The sequence below is a fragment of the Scomber scombrus genome, chromosome 6 (genome assembly GCF_963691925.1).
Source record: "Scomber scombrus chromosome 6, fScoSco1.1, whole genome shotgun sequence".
In the NCBI taxonomy this organism is placed as follows: domain Eukaryota; kingdom Metazoa; phylum Chordata; class Actinopteri; order Scombriformes; family Scombridae; genus Scomber; species Scomber scombrus.
Genome location: NC_084975.1, coordinates 19,963,418 through 19,987,328, shown reverse-complemented (window position 1 = coordinate 19,987,328; position 23,911 = coordinate 19,963,418). Strand labels below are relative to the sequence as shown.

Here is a 23,911-nt window from a genome sequence, read left to right as displayed (position 1 = left end):
AAAGTAATGATCTGCTTTGGATAAGCATAACCGTGGATAAGTGAATTAAATGGTACTTTGTTAAACCGCAAGGCTGTGAAAATTGATGCCAAATATTTGGTGAGACAGAAACAGGCCTTCGTCTGTCTCAAAGAGCCACTCAGAGGACAACTCTCCAAAGACTCAGACACCAAGAGCCCCCATGAAGATGATGATAGCTACATGATGCCACCACATTGCAAGGACCATAACAGGCTGTGTCAGATGTACTTATGTCAGGCTGTCCAGACATTCCTTCACGGGAGATTACTGTGCATTTGTCCTTTCTCAATGTGCACATGTGACTTTGATTTGTAAAAAATACATATATACACTTCAAAATGAGAAATTAGGTCAGAAAACCACCTCTTTTGTCAAAGAGAAAATGTAATTTCCAGTCACAGAGGCTGTCAGATGGTACAGGCTGCATATTAAAGCAGCTATTGTCAAATATTTGCAGTTGGTTGGTTGGTTCATCTAGACTACCCAGACTTCACAAATTGCAAAGCAAAGCAAAATCCCTGTACTCACCCACATACATTCCATTCTCTACCCGCTTGATGATGTCAAAGGCATTCTCCACGTTGCCCTCCAGGATGTCAAACTTGACATCGTAACTGCCTAAGTGATAGGTCCCGTAGGCCGGCACCGTGGTTCTCAGGAAAACAATCTCTGGTGGAAGATAACAATTAGACACAAAAAACTTTTGAAAGCCAAAACCCTCATAATTGTGCTGGGGTTGCGCCACCAAGCATGTGCCAACTTTTGCTATTCTTTTTTTTTTTCTTTCCAAGTGAAAGACAATAAAATGGGAGATGGAAAGGTCTGTGTTTATTGTACACTCAGAGGGTCACAGGAAGGTTGAGGCTTTTCAATACTGATGTTCAGCTAAAGGGCCTCGAGTCCTTTACAACCCAATTTGGAGCTTATGAGACATGACAAGAGCTTTACTCCTCGTGACGTTGAGCATGAGTGTGTCTGAAACATGCACTGCATGCTGGCCAATAGATGCTTGTCAGCAGTCACTGTCTGTGAGTGATTACCGCAGTTACTCATATCCAACCAGCATGGCACTTACAGTACTTTCTGGTGTGGGCCAGCCAAGGCCAAGACAGCATTGAGAACATCATGGAATAGCAAATTTGGGGGTCAGAGGTAATCATATGGATTCTGACAACCAAAGGGAAATGTATTTGATGGGATCTCAGAGATTAACTAATTTTCTTCAATTCAATTCAATTTTTATTTCAGACCAGATCGGTTCATAAAAACACACATACTACAAGAAACAACACACATACTACAAGAAACAAGAAGCATATCTAAAAGACATACAAACTAAGATTAAGTAAAACGAAAGAAAAACAACAACCAAAAAACAATGGACCTAATTGAAAACCACAAATTCTTTGGAAACAATGAATTTAAAGACAGCGTGATGTCTTCAACTTTATTGTTTCCAAGAAGTTCAACAGAATATTCTGTCACAAAATTAAGCCTCAAATATTGGTCTTTGTGGGTAGGTGAAAATATAGAGGGGTACACAGAGTACATTTTAGGGGAGCTTAGATGATTGCAATGTAAAGTCAACAATGAAATGTAAAGGAGCAGTTTGACATTTTGGGAAATACATTTATTAACTTTATTGCCAACCTTTAGAGGATCGATACCACTCACGGCTAGTAAACATGTTGCAGCCACAGGCAAAGTTGACAAAGTACATTCAACCTGCAGCTAAGCTACTCGGCCGCTGACTTCAGCTTTACCCTAAAAAAATGAGTGTGGCATCGATCCTTTAATCTAATTCTTGGCAACAAGCATAAATTCACAAAAAAATCATATTCATTGGGACATAATTGTAATTTTGGTCACGTATATTCCATGTTTCACTATTTGAAGAAAGGCTGGAGCTGCACCTACCCTCTGGCTTTGTGAACTCTCTGAAGGTTGGCAACGAGATAAAGGTGTGTGACAGAGAGTGCATGGGGTCCAGAACACAGGCCACATCATTAGGCTGACAGGATTTAATGCAGCGAATGATGTCAGAGCGTTGCAGTCTTGCCACTCTAGAGGAGAGGACAAACATACACACCCACAAAAAAAAGACAAACACAAACACACAAATGGCCTCTGACTTTTAGATAAAGTCTATATAAAGACTTCAGAGTAAACCGCCTTTGATTTCTAATGTTCACAATAACAGGGCATCCTTAGGAACAGCCCACTGCGTAATCAAGCACTCAGTGGGACAACTCCAATGACACACAAACAATATTAGAACAAGACAGTAGGGATACAGGATACAGCAGTCAACATCAAAAACTACAAAATTCTACATGGTTTGGAAGAATAATAAATTAAAATGGTCAAAAAGCGCATGCCGACGCCAAACTTTGTAGCTTGTGGAGACTCGTGCTGTCATTGATGCACTATTTCAAGCTGTGTGGGAAATTAATTACTACACTCACAGAGAATGATCCACAACCTGCTCAGGAAAATATTTGGATTTGCTGAGCATCCCCGGCTTCACATCAGATAATCTCTTAAGGAGGAGGATTTATGGGGCAAGGGAGTGTTCTAAGAGACTCCTAAATTGTGAGCAACATGACTAGACAACTCCCCAGCCTCTCCCCAGGGCTGCTCTCATCCTATTATTTAGGGCTTTGTTTATTCCACAGCCTAATCAGTGACAGGTTGGAGGGAATGGAGGGCCTCTGCTGGCTCCTAAAGCTAACGCCACCTGAAGTATCGCTATTCACTACCTGTCTGCTACATAAGACTTTGTGAGAGGTTTCTGAGGCATTAACAAGATCATAAATCAAGAGTTTGACTTTGAAACAATGAGGAATTTGTGATCAAGAGAGCGCTATTGAACCAAAATAAAAGCCTTGACTTTGACATCCGAGATGTTAAATTCAAAGTTGGTCTTCACAAAGGAGACAAGTCAGTACACGGTTATATTGGGTTATGAAAACAGCCAAGTTGCCATGTATAAGTCCAGTTAATGTGCATGGCAGCCATATAGCCACATAGTGAGTCATGGGCTGTGGATCTCTGGCGTTCCTCAGGGGACCTATAGGCTGTAGCTCAAAGCCCAGGCCCAGCTTGGGTTGCAAGGCTCCTTTCATGGAGAGCGAGGAGAGAAGCCCCTGACAAAAAGTCAAGCCACCACTGGGTAGGGGCTTGTAATTAGCAATTAGCGGGTGGGTCCAAGTTTTGCTTTGGCCCAGGCCAAACCCACAAAATGTTCTCCTAGTTTATAATACCACGGCCTGAGCTGCAGAAGGACCCGAGCTGTGCTCTAGAGGACGAGGTGAAAGCCCTGTTGGGGTAGAGAGTAAATTTACGAGAAGATAATGACCCAGGATGAACTGCCCCTTTACACACAGACGGTTACTTCAAAGCAGGGGTAGCAAGTGGAGCTAATTGCAATATGTTTGTGTGTGATTGTTAATGCATGTGTACATGTATGTTTGCATATGTTCATGTGTGCATTTGTGCATGCAAACATGCGTGTGTGTGTGTGCAAACACGCATGCATGCATATACTGTATGCACTTCTTCTTCATCTCCCCATGCCTCACGTGGCCCAGCCCAGGAGAAAAACCCCAATACTTTCAGACCAGAAAGAAAAACAGACTTTTTGGATGAAAGTCCTCTGGTCAAGCATAGGGCCTTTTATTTTTTTGGTAATTATTATTTATAGTCGGCACATTGATAACGCCCCAACACAAACACTGCAGGGCATCATTCATTCTGTGCGCGGTGATGTTGCTGTACCACAAATTGTTCAGACCACCGGCCAGAGCCCAGAGCCCCATAACTCAATGTCAAAAGGGAGGAAAAAACCTCCTGCGCGCCACTATGTTCTTATTTTAAGGATATCCCCACTAGGGACCAAGTGCATCCTTACTGGCCTGACAGCTTAGGACAGGAGGAACCTAGGACATCTGAATTTACAGTTATTATAAGCCACAGCCCCAGTAAGCAGCCTCACAGCATGTCAAACTATTTATACTCTATCCTGCTGGTGCACATTTCCCTCTCCTTTGCCACTGCATCCCATCGTGTGTCACTTACTCAGCCTTCATTTGGATTATCTGTCTGCTTTGGGGTTTACACCCGCAGTATGCAGTGGAAATCTGTGCATTTCACATTAAGCCTAAAATGTAATGGGAGTTAAGGGCATGTGCATGAAAATAACTGCCAAAGAAAGATGTATTTGCGGTGCAAGGTAACTGACGTTTGGGAAATGGGAGCAACAATACATTAAAAGACTCGATTTGGCTCATTTTGACTGGAATTTGGAGGTATGGAATTACTGGAATTATAAATACTGAAATGTGAGGTATATCCGCATACAGTATATAAGTGAATGATTTGACTTCTGAATGGAATATCCAAAATGTGTGTAATTCTCAAGTGATTTAATATACAGGCTTGGTTTTGAACCACATCAGTAACTAATACTAACATTACTAATGAATTTAGTTGTTTTATAATATTGGTATGTGAATTAAAAAACATTGTGTTTAGAGATTTGCATATGTACTTGGATTTATCCTTCAGTGAAACTGTTGAATTAACAGTATTATTAAAGAATGTGAGGAAGTCGTCATGCCTCCATCTGTGATTTGACCTCACATACCAACTGCTCACTTTGCTGTATTTGATTAAACCCCACAATGCGCCATTATCAAGAACTGGATTTGACTTGAACATGTGTTATTTCTATTCCAATTTTAATAGAAAACTGTTCATCCAACACATAAACCATAAAATACTGCAAAACGTCAGACTTTATCATGCAACGATCATCAAATTACACTCAGTTGTAGGCAGACTTAAGTCATTACCATTTTATGATTTATCCTGACCTAGAACGCCACCTAGCGGTTACCACGTTGCCTTAACTCCAAGAAAATACATTCAGTTGGACCTAATTTTTACTGCTAGTGATCATTATATCTATAGTTAAGATTATGTAATTTGCTACAAAACTATAAAATGTGCTTCTTTCTTTTGATTCTGTGTTTGTTTTGCTCATATTAACTCTTAAAAATGATGTATTATCTTTAACATATGTGTCTATTGTGGGACAGAGATATACAATAACTGTGTTAGATTTTAAACACACCTACTCTATCTAAATACAGTTCACCCACTTTTTTAGGCATAAATAAGACATGTCAATGATTACTAGTCATGAAGGTATTCACCATTGTTTTCATTGTTTTTTGATGATCACTAATTGGAAATCCTTATTTATATTAACACTCACTTACCAGTTTCTTAGGTACACCAGGATGAATACAGCAGCCCTGAAATAATAATACATCTTCTCAAAGGTTGTAATTTCCAGTTTTTATTAAATCTGTTTTAGAGAAGTGTTGATTTATTTTATGATCATTTTAGAGGCTGTAGTTTGTACTACTGCTGTTACACTTATAAGCGTTTTGATATTTTGTCCATACCATTTAATCTGTGTCCTCCACTAGACAATGTATTTAAAATTACACATCATTTTTAGTGTAGTAATTTAAGTAACACCACATAAGCTTTGTGTTTATTCTAATACGGGATTGTACGGTACTCTGGGCTCGTCCTGGGTAACAAACACCAGCACTTTAGCAAGGTACGTGGTGAGTGTGTTGTAGCGACGCAGTCTTAACTCCAGAGACAGCTCAAAGTCCTGTGGCTTGTTGAGGAGTTTTGCCACTGACATCACACCACCGGTGGTCATCCGTTCCGTCTTGAAGAAACCACCCTCGTTGCCAGAGGTGATAGCGATCTGGATGTCATCACCAGGCACGTTGTGGGAGGGGCCCATGCGGAAGATGTTGGTGAAGACGGGGATGTTGGTGGGGAAGGTGAGGTAGTAGTAGGTTATTCTCTGGGGCATGGTCAGGCACTCGACAGACTCATTGCAAAGCAAGCGTTCACATCGACTGTGAAGAGAGATGGGTGGGAGGGCAGGGCAGGACAGGACAAGACAGAACAAAACAAGCAGAGAGAGAGAGAGAGAGAAAGAGACCAGGTGTAAATTTAATTTGCCGTGCATGGCATGCAGTGGAGGGAACATCAAACTCAGCAGCCTTGCACCTGACAGGCAAGTCACGATGCCATTTGTGGGATCATGCAAGACGTTTTGTCACTGCCTCCATAACAGGGTGTCCATACACAGCCTTCACTAATTTGAGAACAAAAAGTATCCATAGGCATGTCATCATTCTACAACAAAACATGCTTCTTCTTTTCTGAAGTCATTCTAGCATTGAGCGTACTGGACATGCAGAGCCTTGATCCACACATACAAGTGTTGGTTTTAAAAGCCTGATATTGTTTGCTGTTGCACTCAGAGCTCTTGGTAGGATCATCATACAGACTTGACTGAGGGGAATGATCATCTTATTAATAACATCTATCCACTATTTCTGATTTTTATGTTTGCACCGATGACACATTTAAAAGTGTTTGACTGTGTTGATCTTTGCTTGTGAATGTGTGTCCAGATACTCACGTCTCTCCAACACGGCGGTAGTTGTTTGGACACTCAAAGGAAAGGCATCTGAATCCTCCCTGTACATTAAAGCAGCTCTGATTCTCTGAGCATGTGTGTGTGCCCGTCAGGCATTCATCAACGTCTGACAGTGAAAAGACAAAAAGAGGGGGGAAATGATTCCAAATATTCACAAAAATAACCTGTATCAAAAAATTGACATTAACCTGGAGATATGACGTGTAACATTAAGGACATCTTACCCTGGCAGCTGCGCCCATTGGATGACAAGGTGTAACCAGTGATGGGACAGGAACAGTGGAAGCTGCCAGGGGTGTTGTGACAGCGATAGGAGCAAATATGACCTCCAGTAGGCAAGGCACATTCATCAATATCTAGAAAATTCAAAGAGAGAGAAAATGCCACTTCAAACTGACACATTTAAAGAAATATAACTTGAGTGCACACTGTGTCTGTATCTGAGAAGTACTGTAGCACTCCCAACTTACAGAAAGTTGCACGGAAGCAAGCTGACAGATTTGTCAAGATATGTATATACTCCTTTATGTATCTGATAGAATAGATTCATTTTACCTTCACAAGTCATTCCATCAATGTCACTGAGCTGGTAGCCACGGCGACAATAACACTGGTAGGAGCCATACACATTGGCACAATCTTGACTGCATGGGCTGCTCTCACACTCATTCAAATCTACACAGAGAATACATGATAAAAAACCATTATGAACTTAATCCTGTTTGTTAACTAAGGATACAAATCCTGCTGCTCTAGAGGAGCTGTGTCCACACTATCCATTTGCAGGCAGTGGTGCTTTAATTTGCATTACTGCTACAAAAACAGCTGCATGCACATTTACACACTTGTTTTATCTGTGAAAATGTTATTGAGGTTATTGAGAATAGGCCTATTTTTTCAGATACGATGAAGTCATAGAAGGGTGGATTTTAAAAAGTGAATGGTAGGAGGATGAAGAACATCACAATACAAGTGTGAGATTACATTCTGTCTACTTGTGTGATTAATGTTGCTTTCAACTGCACACTACAACTGTGAACAGCTGGATTGTTGAATGGCTGTTCTATATTGATAAGAGTTGGTGGATTATGAAAACAATGATGGCAAAACATCTAAGACATTTTTCACATCTGTGAAGGGCAAGTCAAGTCCAATCAATTTTATTTGTATTGCACATATCACAAATTTCCCTCAGGGTGTCTGATATATTTCATTTTATAAGCAACATTAGAATGTCGTCAGTGATCCAAACCAAACATAAAAAGCTTGATGCCACAGCAGATAGCAGAACAGATGTGTCAGCTGTTGACAAATGTGGTACAACTCTGGATTGAACAGGGTACTGTATTATTCACTGAGAATACACAGATGGGCAACAAATTCAATTGAAAACCAACAAAAGTGTCTTAGTAAGGTGTTAGGTGATTAGTTGGGTTGAGATCCGGTGACTGTGAAGACCGTAGCATATAATTCACATCATTTTCATACTCATCAAACCATTCAGTGAACCCTTGTGCCCTATAGATGGCATTGCCACCCTGGAAAAGACCACTCCCATCAGAATAGATATTTTTCACAATAGGACTCAGACCAACTTTATATTGATTTGCAGTGAGCCTTCCCTCAACGGGGACAAGTGCACCCAAACCATGCCAACAAAATTCCCCCCACAGTACAACAAAGCCACCAGATCCCATCACTGTAGGGGTCAAGCATTCAGACCTGTGCCGGTTTTACCGGTAATGTGTCACCTTTCTGTATGTAAAACCTACAGTATACACAGCACATACACTATATAAAGAATTGCAATTCTCTTGATTGGATTATATGACTTACCATCACAATTCCTGTTGTCTCCGGCTAGCTTGAAGCCGGTCGTGCAGCTACACTTGTAGGATCCCAGGGTGTTCTCACACTTATGAGCACACAGGCGGCCAGGGTAATGCCTGCATTCATTAACATCTAAAACACAAGGTCAAAATATGGCAAAATGAAATGATCAAATTATGACAAAGTTCTCATACACATTTTTTAACAGTAGTTCATTATTAGTAGACAATGTTTCATTTACATTTACACTTAGATAAGTGAAGCTCATTCAGCAAAGTTCCAGGAGCAGGACTACACCACAACTGCTCCACCTCCGGCCATTCTTATAAATACCACCTAGCCCTCTCCTCCCCTTCCACTCTCGTATTCTGCGCCCCCCAGTGTCCTAATTGCTAATTGCTCTTAGTTGCTGCTAACCCTAACCAGCATAAAATGAAATCTCTCTGCTTACCATCACAAATCCGACTGATGCTGTTGAAGATGTACCCGCTCTCACACTCACAGCGATAAGAGCCCACCAGGTTGATACAACCATGACCTGAACAGACCTTCTCAGGGCCCTTACATTCATCAATATCTGGGGATACAAGCAGCAGAAAACACCATGATATATACTGCTGGTCGGTTAGTAAAATGCTGTGTATATACAGTACGAACAGTGAGTCAGACATACCAACACAGCGTGTGCCCTCTTCATTGAGATGATATCCTCGACCGCAGTTAACTGAGTTCCTCTGGCAGATGTAGGAGCCAACTGTGTTGATACAGACCTGTCCTTGACTGCATGGAGCTGTCTGGGTAAGACATTCATTGATATCTAAAACACACACATAGATGATATTAATTAAATAAGAGGTTGAAGACCTAATTTTATTGTATTATGATTTAACCCTATTTGTAATTGCATTATGATTTAAATTAGGCTATCCCATTCCAATATTAGATGTACAGATCCATTAAAGAAGATGCAAAACAGATCATAAGGCAAGAATTGCAGGTGTAACTTTGCTTAAGTGTATTTTCTTTTGGAGTTAAACCATATCTACCAAGACAAGCTCATGACAAAGTGCTTTTTCCTGTTGTTGGGAGCTACCTGATAATGAAAATCAATGACTCAAGATGACAAGATTCAATTACTGATGCCCTGCTAGCAGCCTGTATGAGTGTTCATATATATATACCACACAATATGATTGTAATGTACAAATCAATCACAGTGTTTCTCTTCTCAGGGTCTTAGAGTGATTTTAAATATGTAAAGGATTTTCTGAAGGCAGGAAAAGAGGTTGTAAACGATGATATTTTGGCCTGTTGGTGGCACAAGAAAGGTCATGACTCATCTGAAATGAAATGGGTCCATCGTTTTGAGGTCAATAAACACGATTCAAGAAATCTTCCAATTAGATTGTAATATTCCTTGTGTATTAAATTTCACGGTGTCACTAAAACATTCCTATCCTAACAATCCTACTTAATCCTATTATAATGTTTTCCCAAAAATGAATACTCAGGAGACAAATCCTCTGGGGAATGTTGAAATCTGGCCATTAGTTTTCAATATCTTGTACTGTATACAAAGCTGATAATCAGAGTTGCAGTTATCGTATTAGATTTCCTGTGCATCAGGGAAAAGTTTGACCTGAAGTTGCTGCAAGACAGAAGAGAAAGAGGTCGAAGGAGGTTCTCTCATGACCACTATACCAAATGTAATTGCTGTGGGCAGACCAACAGACAAAGGGACTGGAAGATTATCTGAACCTAGAATCATATAAGTATATACCTAAAATATGTTCCTCCTTTTGTAATCAAAGAAAACATTTCACTATTCAGATAATGTCACAAAAGAGTATGTTGAATTATAAGGATTTGCTCACCAATGCAGTTTCCCAGGGCATCCTGGATAAAGCCGGCCCCACACTTGACTTTGGGAGTACAGCGGAATGACCCCTGGGTGTTTTGGCACTCAAACTCTGGGCCACAATTATGGATACCAGCCTCACACTCATTAATATCTAGAGGTAAAACATCATAGCAGTGTTGTCATTGAACATACTCCTGTCAATATGTACACAAACATGAATCAGATACAAGAACCCACAGGCAATCTGAGGCCAATGACACTGACCTTTGCAGTTGTTGTTGTCAGTGAGTTCATAGCCAGTGCCACAGCTGACCTCTCTCTGGCAACGGAATGAGCCCTCTGTGTTGATACAACGCTCCCCTCCCCGACAGTTGCTGACTCCCAGCAAACACTCGTTGATATCTAGGAGAAGAGAGGAGAAGACCCATTATTTTCCATCACAGCTTCAAATCAAAATGCTGAGTCTTAAAATAAAACTATAACAATTCAAATGATAAGATGTGGATGAGTGCAAAGGTTGCTTACCATCACAGCTCTTTCCATCTGGTTTCAATTTGTAGCCTTTGGAGCAGGCACACGTGTCATTACCCACACAGAGATGAGCACATTTCCCTAAGAAAAACAAAACAACAAACAAACAAAAACACAAACATGGTCACAATTGATCACTGTGTTTACAATATTAAGTGTGAAGTTAAAACTTTATTCAAGTATCATACAATACCATTGCACTGATCGGTTAATACTGAATTATCTCCATTTTCTGTGGTTTCATCCTTGTTTGGTACTGTGAAAGAGAAAAACAAGTCATGCTTACATTTTAAGGTTACCTTGTTAGGTAGCTAGATTTGCAAAGTCACAAGATCACACAAGTATCCATCTTTTCAGGCTTCAAGTTATGCGCTTGTGCCTGAACCACCAGTGATTCATATCAACATCGCAAATCCAGCTGCCATGTAAGGTAAGACGATGATAGATAGTGATAGACAGATTTTTCATCCAATCACTTTCCAACTATTTTTTAAAAGTGCTTCCCCTTTTCCAAACTGTTTCCCTGGACAGCTTCTCAGATTGTTCTGTGCAACAAACCATCTGGCACATCAGGTTAATCTTAAGAAGCAGCCCTTTTCAAAATGTTGCACCTATTTTCAGCTACAAGCAATGACAATTTTCAATATCAATTCATCTATTGACTATTTTTTTAAACATCAATCATTTGCTTTTCCTTGGTAAGGAAAAGTACACAAGTGTTGTCAGTGTGTAAAGTATCAGAAGTAGAAATATGAATATTGCAGGAAAACACCTCCTGTCAGTGATATATTTTCATACAGTATGTTATTACTATTAATACTACATTAACATTAAAATGTAATTTTAATGAATCTTCATTTGTAAAATAATTAGTTGGACAAATGCAGTAGAGTAAAAGCAAATTTTCCTTTGAAATGTATCAGAGTACATTAACTTAATTACATTTCACAACTGTTGCTCAAACTTTAAAACTATGTCAGACATAGTGACAAAGACAAGGATTTTATATTCAGGGGCTTATTAACAAGGCCCTAATATTTTTAATAGCTGTATAAAATATTGAAAATTGACCAAAGTTAGCAAAGTCAGCTTCAGTTTTCTGTCAATTAAACACCAATCTACTATTGATCTGAAGCTGACCTAGACCTGCTTGTAAGATTAAGTTCTCATTCAAGTGTAGTCTATTTTGACCGCCAGTGAAAACTAAATGTAATGACCACATATATCCACTAGGTGGAAGTGTGTGCTTATGTTTGACAGCACCAGCGCCACTTTAATTTCTCTACTTAATTATTGTCCTCAACCTTTAATATTTTGAGAAATTGAATGTCAATAACCTGATATGTTTCAAGCAAACTTGAATAATTAATGTTTATAAAAATAGATGGAAATATGTTTTTCACCTACATTCTAGTTGTTCTATGGGTGTGGTCTGGTTCTCTGGGGCTCCATCTACGCAGCATGCCCGGGACACCAGGCTGCACTGGTAACCCACTGACAAGTTGTGGTCACAGGGTAGTCCCTGTTCCTGATTTGCCTTCCCCAGAAGACAACAGTCACAGCACATCTACAGAACACAGAATAAATTACAATACATTAACCATTGGTGCACATTTCATAATACATAAGACTGAGAGGCATAGCAGCATACGCAAATAAATCTTAAAATTTTACAAAAGAGGAAAGGATTTTTTTTTTTTTTAAATGCATCAGGACTTAATGTACCAAGAAGAGTATCAACAAAAATGTAGACAGGGGAGAGGAGATTGTGGGATAATGTAGTCTGGTAAAAAATACTGTAGGTAGATCAGACAGCCTTTTAGACTGACAAATGAGGAAGAGGTGATGCAGACAGACAAGAAGCCATGCACTCAATCAACCAGACAGACAGAAAAGGAGGCTAACTGTGAAGGGATGCCATCTGACAGACAGACAGACAGACAGACAGACAGACAGACAGGACTAGGAAGGTAGTAAGCCAATAAAGAAGATGGACAGACAGACAGTGATGAGATGACATCATCCCCTCTGGCTGCAGCACACTCAATCAATCATAATGGCAACCTGGGAATGAAAGGTGCAGTGTGTGGGGGGGATGGGTGTTTTTGTGTTGTAGTTTGGGGTTGGGGGTGGACAACACACACACACACACACACACACACACACACACACACACACATACATATATATATATATATATGAAATATGACATTGTGTGATGTACTATGTGTGTAGTGATGGCGATTGCACGACTGAACACAATCCACAAATCTTGCAAATATTGCAACTTTAATAGTTGTGTACCATTCCACTATCAGTCTGTGATTGTCTGTTTGTGTGTGGGTGCGTGCCTGTGTGGCCTTTAGACTGCTGTTGAAAACCGTCAGTAAGAAAAACTTTGTGAGGACAGTGAAAACACAGTAAACAGTAAAAGTATGACATAATCTCAGGCACGGCATATTCAAAGTTCTGCAATCACTGCCTGTGCCAGCACATACGACCTCGACTTACCTTGAAAATAATGATTAGTGATAGATTTAAGCATCAACTCAGCAAAATTAATGAAAACAGGGCAGGTCAGATGATGTTGGATATGAGTTGTCAGTTTCAGAAAAGTAAGAGAATTGTAAAACATTGAAACATTGAAAAAACTTGCATTTAATAAAACTTGCATTTTAACATGCACTGACCCAAGTCTCATTGTTGAAAGAATATTTTGATATTGATGTTTTGCTTTGTTGCTTGAGTTAAATGAGAAGATTGATACCCCTGTCATGTCTGTATGGTAAATATGAAGCTATGACGATATCTGTTTTGCTTAGTTTAGCACGAAGACTAGAAACAGCTAGCTTGTCTCTATACAAACACCTCTAAAGCACAATAATTAACACATTATATCTTGTGTGTTTATTCCAAACCTTGCTGTGGTGTTACAGGGAGTTATGTAGGGGACTATTTCTTGATTACCTGGAATCTGAAATAAGTTAATTAGTGAGCTTTTGAGATGCTGGTAGACAGATTTATTTATTAGGAAAGAATCAGGCCAACTGTGTTTCCAGTCCTTATGCTAAGCTAAGCTAACCACTTCCTAGCTGTGACTTCAGTTCTACAGATAATACAACAGTGGTATTGATTTCTCATCTAACTCAGCAAGAAATAGATTGCATTTCCAAAAACGGTGTTAACATCTAAATGTTACAGATTAAACATGATTTTTTAATGTGCATTTAAAAAACGGCTTGCCACTGCTGGCATTATTCCATCCCAATGGTTTTTTAATCACATTTTTGTGGGCTTTTTTCCTGGATGTCACTGAGGGTTTACAGTTCTGTGAACTGGTTTTCATCCTTTGTTTAATAATGTGATGAAGCCCTTTCCTGTAAAAGTAGTGGAGCTATGTACACATCTTGACTTGGCCATTATTTTATCCAGATCAAGCAAGGGAGATCATCTCCTATTCATCTATAGAAATACCTTACCTGGGCAAATTTATTTATGAGCTACCACCTGAACTTTGCAGTCAATCTAGTAAAGACAAGCTGTCCCACTGACAATTATCTGATCTGTCACGAAAATGCTACCTGTACACCCTCCACATTTTGCCTAGAATGTATCTATCTGACATGTTGATGTGCAATGTGTTGTGAAAACAAAGGGGCACACAGACAGTTGGGTTTAGAGGAAATAAAAACGTTGATGGGCTGAAAAGTGCTTGGACGTGAGCCTGCAGAAGATTCTGAGTCAGAGCTGAATTATAATCTATCTGACAGCAACAAGCTTCATTCCTCCCTGGAGTGACATGCCTCATCCTGCTCATGACGCGTGCGCACACACACACACACACACACACACACACACACACACACACACACACACACACACACACACACACACACAATATAAAATACACACCATTGCTCTGATCAATCATTCTCCTCCAAACTGGCTGTCCAGCAGAATAATGTACAGTACATTGATTGAGGAGAGGGACATTTTTGGTGCACACAGTGATTTAATTCTCTTTCTCTTTTGTCTGTATTTGCAGAATTTGGAGTTGGTTAGGTACACGTACAGAAACACACATATGTGCACACACAGGTGAAAACACACCTTTGTAGTCTTGGTCTCGCAGGGGTTGGCGAATAAAGAATCGCAGGCTCCTTGGTCTTTGGCCATGTTGATACCGGAGGTGCACAAGTTATCCTCAAGCACTGTTACACAGCACTGCTCCTGCACTATCCTGTCAGCAGGAAAAATCACATAACACGGGTGATGCATTTATTCCAAACTCTATCAATAATCTCCTCAGTGCAATAAAACTCTGAGAGAAAGTGTAGCCCATTAAAATCCGCCTGAAGCAAGCCTGATGGGGATCTCAGAGTTGTCACACTAAAAATGCGTGGATGAGTAAGCTAAGTAAGTCCTGTGTGAATTCATGGGTGGGCATTGGAAGTGTATTCTGTTTTGCAACACTGACATCACTTGAGCAGCACTCCATGCGGCCTTTGTTCTGTTGTTTAGACCCAAGCTAAGCCAGCACTTCAGTCCCAAGATGAGTATTTGTCCACCTCCACACATCCTTATTCATGGTGGGATGGGTTTTTTTTTCTTAGGAATTATTTTTATAATAATGTAACTAAAACAAACCACTCCCTGAAGATAAGCATGCTGTGTCCTGTAAGAACGGAGAATAGCTGGCCACTAATTGAGTGCCTAAAAGTTTCCAGCAGTTACCTATCACTAGACCACAATCATCTTAGTTTTTTCTTAGAAAAAGAGTGATTGCGTTTTACATTCATGATTTAAAATATTGTTATAAGCATAAAGTTACATGTTACAGGAGGTTTCGCAGATAACTTTGACCTCTGTGCTCCCTAGGAAATGAGCATCATAAAGAATAGCCTATCTCTGCAAGGGATCAATAAAATAGTGCATATTACCATGAAAGCTGTTTAAATGCCAAGCAATATCTGGAAAGAGGCACAGCCCCTCACATGAGATCATTATTTTCAAACTATCAGTTCCTTCATGTCTTCAGATTTCATTGTATTGTCTAACATTTGCTGTCTATTAGTGCAGTCCAATCAGTTAACAGTGGTTTCTGTCTGGTCTGGATCTTTGTCCAACTGCGATTTTACAAGTAAGAAAGCATAAAACGCCACCCCCACACCTCTCCTCCCTCATTTCCAACAAGCCTCTTTATCAACTCTTACCAGAAATCTCTTTCCACATAAACTACTGTCGATCTCAAATTTACGTCAAGGCACACACCTCCTCAGCAGAACCTTTTATGGGCACAGTCACGCTTCTGTTTTTCTTTTCTCTTCTCTTCTCTCCTCTCTCTTTTTTTCCCTTTGGTGTCTGAAGTAATCGTTCAGATTTCCTGTTATTGCCTCTCTCCATCCTCCCTCGATGTCGCGTTTCACCTCTAAGGTATTTCCTGGGTTTCGAAATAGCCCCTCTTCTGACCCCCCTCACCCTTTTCCACCCCCCCAAATCTGTGCTCCCCCACAAACCTCTGCCCTTTTCCTCTCTTCCACTCACACTATAATTTAGACAAATTTGGGATCACTTAGGGTGGCTATGGTAAATGTGTTTGCCATCAGTGTTCACAGCAGCAGATCTCCCTGGCTTTTGGGCACTGAACCTATGGCAGCACACCTTCTAGGGTTACCAGCAGACCTGTCATTATCCCATCACTATTAGTGTTTCCTGCTCTCACGTGAAGTGAATAATGTGACTGGAGATTTATAGGAGTAAGCTAAAGCAATCTCATATTAAGGGCCAACAGTCATTTCCACCATACATGGTGCAGGCCAAATCCCTTGAGGCCAATACTGCAGGAGCTTCTGTGGTGAAGACAGAAGATTGTGACAAAATGGTGCAGCAGTTAATGACTTGTAAATCTGAATAAGCACCAGGCAAGTCATCTAAGTGGCGCTTATGGTGTACAGATTTGCAGTCAGAGAGTAAAGCAGCAGATAGCCCTGACTTACCTGCATGTGGTAGACTCAGAAATGAGAGGCAGCGATGCACAGTCTTCGGTATTACTGGCATGCTTCTGGCCATCCTTACAGCAGTCATCGATTGAGATTTGCTCTGCTCCTACAGACATTAGAAACAGCACAGGGTATGATTTTACATATGTGATCAGTGAAATGGTGGTGAATTTGTGTAAATCAACATTCACTGTGCACTGTCAGAAGATTTTAATATCTAGTATTGTTTGCTTGGCCACAAAGAGGGGGACCCCCCCCCCCCCCCCCCCCTCACAAACACACACACACAGACACACATAATCACAAACAACAGAAGCTGTATAGACCCCAGAGTGTAGCCACACCTGCTTACATACACATTAGATGGTTAACAAACCACCAAGAGGGTTAGGGTTATTTTGCTTAAAACATGCTTATTGACACATTGGTTTTACTAATTAAGTAGGTCACGCTTTTAAATTTGGATATCTAACTTAAACAACAAAGGATGTTGTAATTGTGCTTGAAGGCAAGTTGCTTAGTGTTCTCTGAGAGATGGAAAAACAAAATTGGAAATCTGTCTGGCAATTTTAATGGCTTTTAGGCATTTTTTGCCAAAGACAATGAATGATGGATATGTTGTTGCAGACACAAGAGAGGCTTTTTAACTGGAGCACAACCAACTCTGTGGTGATCTGGCTGTTTATTCATGTGGATTAGAGAGCGTGGAATGCCTCAACTCTGTAAACAATCAGCCGTCGCAATCACATCAAGTACATTCATTTGCCTGTGGTTTGTGTGATCTGCCAAACGTGAAATAGCTTTGGCAGATGGGCTCCATGGACATTTTTTTTTTGCCTTCAGCCCAAACCATGATCGGTGCTCCAAATTGTTATTAACAATAATGTCCCCTGAGAGAGAAAAAGAGAAAACAAACTCACTGTGAACTACATTTTGTTGCTCCTTTGTAACAGAATACGAGAAGTTGCTGGTTAGTCACTGCATGCTCTGAATTATTGTAAATAGTGATTGTGAAATGCACTGAACAAAGCCATCTGTGTGAGACACAGTGTCTGCTGTGAGAAGCCTGGCAAGAGTCAGCAACTTTAGATAATAAGTTAGATTAGGTGGGGAGGACAAGTGTCTGGAATAGCAGTCCTCAGTTTTATAGATGTGCTGCTTTCTCCCAAGGGGGTAGGAGGAATTTATTATGACCATTAAATCAAAATAGTCAAGATGAGGCAATAGCAGGAATAGTCATCATCTTAAACAAGTTTCTGCATTGATAAACTTCCAAAGAACAAAATGTAAACACTACAATACAACTTTCAATCTCTGACAATAGTTTGTGAGTTTCTATAAATCTGGTTTTGCAGCTCAGATCAAAGTATGGGCAAGATATGACATGAGTTTATTGAAATTAACATCTGTCATATTTACAAAGAAAGTGAGTCATTTTTAAATGTAGTCTACAAGGAAACAAAGCATATAATTAAAACAATGTGACCAATGCTGTTACACAAGGGATTATTAACCTGGCAGAAAGGAGTGGATATGGATAGAGGATTTATTAGTAGGCAGCCATATTAGCTGACAACTGACTTCTGGAAGTCTGGCACGTTCCAGAATCCTCAGGCCAATAAACCTTGTAGCAGCTGGATGAAATGAGATGGCATTTTAAAAAGCTTTCACATGGGTCTACCAAGTAGGTCCTCCCAAAGTCTCTCTCTCTCTCTCTCTCTCTCTCTCTCCCTCTCTATCTGAATGTTAGATACCTCTATCTGTTTTAGAATTGACACTAGGATGCTTTTATGGAACTTTAACAAAATATTTTTGCTTACGATGATAGGGATATAAACTTGCACTGCATGCTATTAATGTCTCTGTCTGATAAAGATGCTAATGGTCTACAGTCAATTATCATCCATGAAGCAGTTCTCCCTTTTTTTCATGACAATTGCTAGTAATTGGCATGCACTTGCCAAAACACCTGAGAACCTTGATGCTGACGATGCATACGCAAAATAACTTATGACAAGATATTTCCCTCCCGGGACACAGTTAATATATTTTCAATGACAATTGTTGATCATAGACTATAACTGCTCCCACTGATCTGCTCTAGATATTACTCCTCACAGTAGCACTGTGCTGATAAGTAACTCTAACTGACTAAGCATCACTGACTCCATTCCAATGCCACCACTGTCTACTGCTATCCAAACCAAAAATGGAAGGACCAGAAGTGCCTTGAAACTTTGTGGGGCTGTTTTATCAAAAAGAGGCAAACCAGACCCAGACAAGCTCCGGTCTACATGCAGTCTGCCCCGGTTCTCTGTCTCTGTGATGCATTGTCTGTCTGGAGAGAGCTGATTTCCATCTTGGATGACTGTGCTGGTTTTGAGGGCCATTCTGTCTTGGCAGAGCAGCACATGGATTGCCTGCGTCTAGACGCCTCATGTAAACAAGGCTTAATGAGCCCACTGGTGGAGCTCCGCCCAGACAGAGTAGCTTCTCTTAGCCAGACATCGCAACAGCAGCAGTGTGTATCTATTTCACAGGCTGCACTCAAGGCTTTTATTGGGATTTTCTGTCACTCTTACTGATATGAAAATGCTGTTACATAACAGATAGATGTTTTTCACTCTATCTATCTATCTATCTACCTATCTATCTATCTATCTATCTATCTATCTATCTATCTATCTATCTATCTATCTATCTATCCATCACATTAAAACATCACTGTCATTTCTCTTCTTCAAACAGGTCATTACATGGCATGCATGCATAAGTAAGTACATGTGGGAGTTTTGGTCATGCTAGTCAAGGTGATAGCTTAATTTTACTCCAAAATTAACCATGACGTGACCCAGCTGAGAGAAAATTGGCCCTGCTGACTGTGAAAATGGTCCCATGTGTGACCAGGGGACCATGAGCTTTTGGATATGGCTCATCCTACGCCTTGGTGACCCTGCTGTGGGTGCTCAAGTATAAATCATGTGTCTGTCTCCACCATCCTGTCCTGGAGAGACAGTGTGAGCCCTTCTGACACAGGCATCACAGCATACCAAGGCACTTGGCCTTTGACTTCCAGGCAGAAACTACAGCAACCAAAGAAGTGAGACCTCTAACTTTACAGATTATTATGTGCACCTATAGTATAACACTCTTTAACATCTCCCTTTATCACTGCAGACATCAAGTTGAATCTAAAATGTAATGAACGAGAGGGAGTAAAAGACACACTTTTCAATATGAAATCTTCAAGTTAAGAACATAGCATGGATTTTATCCTACACAATAGATGCACATAAGTTAGAGCTGCTAGAAATGAACAGTATCTTCACTATAGATAGGGAAATCAAAATGAACCAAACCAAATTAATAAATTAATTGACATCTTAGTAAATGCATTTGTATTTGATTAAACATATGTCAAAACTATGAGAAAATTCCGCTAATTCTTCAATTGCAGAATGGCAACACTTTGAAGCACCCTGTAAACTGAACCGACATCACATGCCTCAACTCGTCCTATGACAAATCCTGTACCGGTCTCACTCTTTGTCTATCATCTGTTTTACTGTAAGCCACGGCAAATTTCATTGTGATGCCACCCAATATTCTACTAGATCATTATATTCACTTCATGGGCACACTTTGGCACGTCCTTGCCTATGTTAAGCAGAAGCGTTTAGGCAGTAGAGGTCTATATAGTTTCTTACAGAAAGGTAACTTACCTTGGCCAAGCAGAACTCCGAACAGAGAGCAGAGTAGCACAACCCGCGGACCCATTGAATGAATACAGACTGAACAGAAAACTGAAAAAAGGGTGTCCGATAAGTTTGAGCTTGCAGATGCTGGTTATTCCGCAGATTGTGTGGATACACAGCGATGCCCTTCCAAAAGAGAAAGACCGAATCCGCGGAAAAGAAGTGGAAGTGATGGAGTTGAGTGAGTCGCAGTTGCAGCGTGACTGGAGGAATGAACGTCTAATTATGGTACTGAGGGGCGGGCTAGGGCCACGGACTGTGACGGACACTAACTTATTTCTAATCAAAACTTTTTTTGCCCACTAAAGCCATTCATCTCTACCTCATTTACATTATATTAAAATGAGTGAATGTAACTTGGCTATGACATAGGCTATCAATTCGGACTTACTGAAAAGATGTTAAACTCAAGTGTGAGTTTATAACTACTATAGTTTGGCTTCTGTATTCTAACAGGGATGTTCATATAATAGAATAAATGCTTTGATACAAATGCGTACTGGAACGTATAAGACCTGAAAAGCTGGCTTGGGAAATGTTGGCTGCCATAGTTTTTATTGCATGCAGGAGTAATCGCAAGTGTCTACAACTACTGTACTGTAAAATATGCAGGCACACATGGAAATTGTCTTCCCATCAATGGCATAGTAGACCTTTTTCTGTCTGTGACTCATGATTGTACTGATTACTGAACATCTGGAGCTAGTTTGGGGGGTATTTTAAAAATCTGTGGAACCTATATCCAGACTGTAAGCCTTGAAACCTTGGGTATCCTGGATATCTCAGAGGAAATGGGGAGAATCAAAAATAAATATTTTCACCACCATTGTGTGGAAATAATTTTTCAATGCTACTTTTGAGTTTGTTGTGCCGTAAACAACAGGGAACCTGACTGTGATCCCCCATCCTCCCTTATAATGTACAGTTAATTTTAATCCTCACTGATATCTGCACAATGGGATTACAGGTCCCATGTGGCGCTACTACTGAGCTTATATTTCTCTTTAGTCACTAAAGTTCACAGCTGCACCCAAGTAAATTAGGTATTTGCCCTAAAATGTAATGAATTAAAGCTTTTGTAACTGTGCCACAGCTGTGGGCTCACTGTCAGCCAAAGTGATCATGAACTGTGAGGAGCTGTGTATAAACAAGCTACACACACACACACACACACACACACACACACACACACACACGTGTGCCAAGTCTACCAGAATTGGCAGGAAGGGGAGAAATAATTGCTAGACTGCATTATAAACATTTTGTACCAACTATGGCCCTCTGCAAATTCAATCAGTCTACTGGCTCTGGGCATGGTGACAGAGAGAGGTTAAATGATCTTCTAATCAGAGCCATGTGTCTCCACCACCAGTCTAGCCAGTCTAGAAACATCACCAAGGGTTTGATATCGGGACACCGCAGGCATACAGGGAAGCCCGCAAGTATATTGCAGTTATAAATGAGTAACTGCACTGTTAAAGCGTGGTGTGTGACAAATCCTTTTGGGTACGTTTGTTGACAATCTTCCTATCAGAATGCATTTTAAAGGATCACACCAGTGTTTTACATGTGACCGCCCATGAACCAAATATCACATATACTGTACTGCCAAAAGCATAAATGCATGAAGGCTTTTTGTACCTTGTCGTCATTCATTTCACTATGGCACAAATGCCAGTGTTATTTTCAACATCAGAATCCTGACTGTGTTTTCCCCAATGAAACTTGCTTGAAAAACCTCCCAGTGTGCTGCGACAATCAACTTGCAGAGAACTTGCTTGAGTAGGTAATTCATCATAGTGCACAGCATGTCTGCTCTTATTTTTGTCTGTTTACAATTCAGTGATAAAGCAGAACAGATATGTAGCCCTGAAAACAACAAAAGCAGACGTGCTGTTTATTGTAATTGATTACCTAACTCAAGCAGGTTTCTGCAAATTTGCCATTTACTATGGCAAAACAAAATGAAAACCAGTGCATGGAAGGTATAAAGACACAAAAAAGAAACATTATAACATAACCTGAATGTTGTGAGTTGTTAGGAGTAAAACATCCCAACACAAAATATCCTGGTATGGCCTTTAAACATACTAAAGCTATGCAATAGGACATTGGTTAGATGGTTACTGTCAACACAGTCCCTGCAGTTATCAGTCAAGGATCTGGCAACTCCCCTTTAATGTAACAGCTATCACAACAACAAGCAGCACCCCTTTACTGCTGCTGTGTCCTTAATCTTATCTGTGTGTAATGTGGAGAGATTTAAGAGATATAGTACCTTAAAAGCCATATAAGGCTTAAATAAGAGCCCAAAATCAGAGCCAGACCAATGCCAGGCTTCAATCCAGCTGGTAGGAGCACAGGAAACATCTGAGGGCAGCTTCCCATGCCTGCTAGCCTTCCTGAAACTAGGAGTCCTGATTCCTTCTCTCCACCTCCAATCTACATTTGGGCTTTAACAAGAAACAGCAGAGTGATCTGACCTCCTGGCTCAAGGGTGGAGGAAATTGGAGTGGCCGAGGTCGCATTCAAACATTGTTAATCTTGTTGGTGGGGGTGCGGTACTATTCCTTTGAAGCACAACAGAGCTTGTCTTGCCACGTCTGTGTCAATCCACAGAGGGCCACTGACACAGTCAGGCATTCTGAGGGCTGCCCTCTGATGTCCAAAGGACTTGTTCACTGTCACTCAGCACAACTATAGGAACATGTTAAAGTGTTTTAAGTAGGACATTAATCGATTCCAATAACATGCAGTTATAGGACGCAGGATGAATATAACATTCTGTAAAATTATCATTTTCTCAACAATGAAGACCCATTATCCTGAATTAATCTATCATATTTTATTGGACCCTGTAAACACCTGCGAGTAAACTTGCATCCAAGTATACTTATGGCTAAATGTTTTGGTTCTTGGAGATTATAGGAAAACTGTGATTATTAGCTCATTAAACTCATCTGGGGGAAAAAAATCTCACATATTAAAACATATTCTTAGTTATTTACCATCATTTTTTAATGAAACATAAATAAATAAATACATTAAAAAAAAAGAAATTTTACACAAAACATTTACATTTACAACACTAAATATGTTATTTTGTGGTATGTTAGGGTTAAAGATCCTGACAAATCAGACCAAGAAGAAAATGTGTGTAATAATGTGTGACAATGAAACATCTTAAACAGTCTGTGCTCTTATCAGACTGCTTTGATAAATTTGACGTTTTCATTTAACTGGCGTCTGGGGGCCCCTGTAACACATCTTATTCTACATAAGATAGACCACAACCATCAAAGATGATGATTATCACCCTTCCTTTGATCACTGCTTTACTAACACAGAGTCTGAGCTTAACAGGGAGAGCACACCACAT

The 23,911-nt window shown here is 40.2% G+C and overlaps 1 protein-coding gene across 3 annotated transcripts in view; it reads right to left on the bottom strand.

Annotated features, from left to right (window-relative positions):
• fbln1 (fibulin 1) overlaps window positions 1-20,639 on the bottom strand; it is a 30,146-nt gene extending 9,507 nt beyond the window's left edge. Inside the window, exons 1-16 of one of the 3 annotated variants that reach the window (XM_062420982.1) lie at window positions 20,500-20,639; window positions 16,775-16,883; window positions 14,889-15,018; window positions 12,186-12,345; window positions 10,972-11,034; window positions 10,773-10,859; window positions 10,512-10,649; window positions 10,261-10,398; window positions 9,060-9,203; window positions 8,838-8,963; window positions 8,393-8,518; window positions 7,112-7,231; window positions 6,781-6,912; window positions 6,539-6,662; window positions 1,939-2,084; window positions 550-690 (exon numbers count right to left, since the gene is read on the bottom strand). In XM_062420982.1, coding sequence (XP_062276966.1) covers window positions 550-690; window positions 1,939-2,084; window positions 6,539-6,662; window positions 6,781-6,912; window positions 7,112-7,231; window positions 8,393-8,518; window positions 8,838-8,963; window positions 9,060-9,203; window positions 10,261-10,398; window positions 10,512-10,649; window positions 10,773-10,859; window positions 10,972-11,034; window positions 12,186-12,345; window positions 14,889-15,018; window positions 16,775-16,883; window positions 20,500-20,554 — 1,939 coding nt within the window. In that variant the 5' untranslated portion in view covers window positions 20,555-20,639. Of the gene's footprint in view, window positions 1-549; window positions 691-1,938; window positions 2,085-5,432; window positions 5,967-6,538; window positions 6,663-6,780; window positions 6,913-7,111; window positions 7,232-8,392; window positions 8,519-8,837; window positions 8,964-9,059; window positions 9,204-10,260; window positions 10,399-10,511; window positions 10,650-10,772; window positions 10,860-10,971; window positions 11,035-12,185; window positions 12,346-14,888; window positions 15,019-16,774; window positions 16,884-20,499 lie in introns of those variants that run through there. The other 2 variants (XM_062420983.1, XM_062420984.1) reach the window with 2 other exon arrangements.
• Between the last annotated feature and the right edge of the window lie 3,272 nt (window positions 20,640-23,911).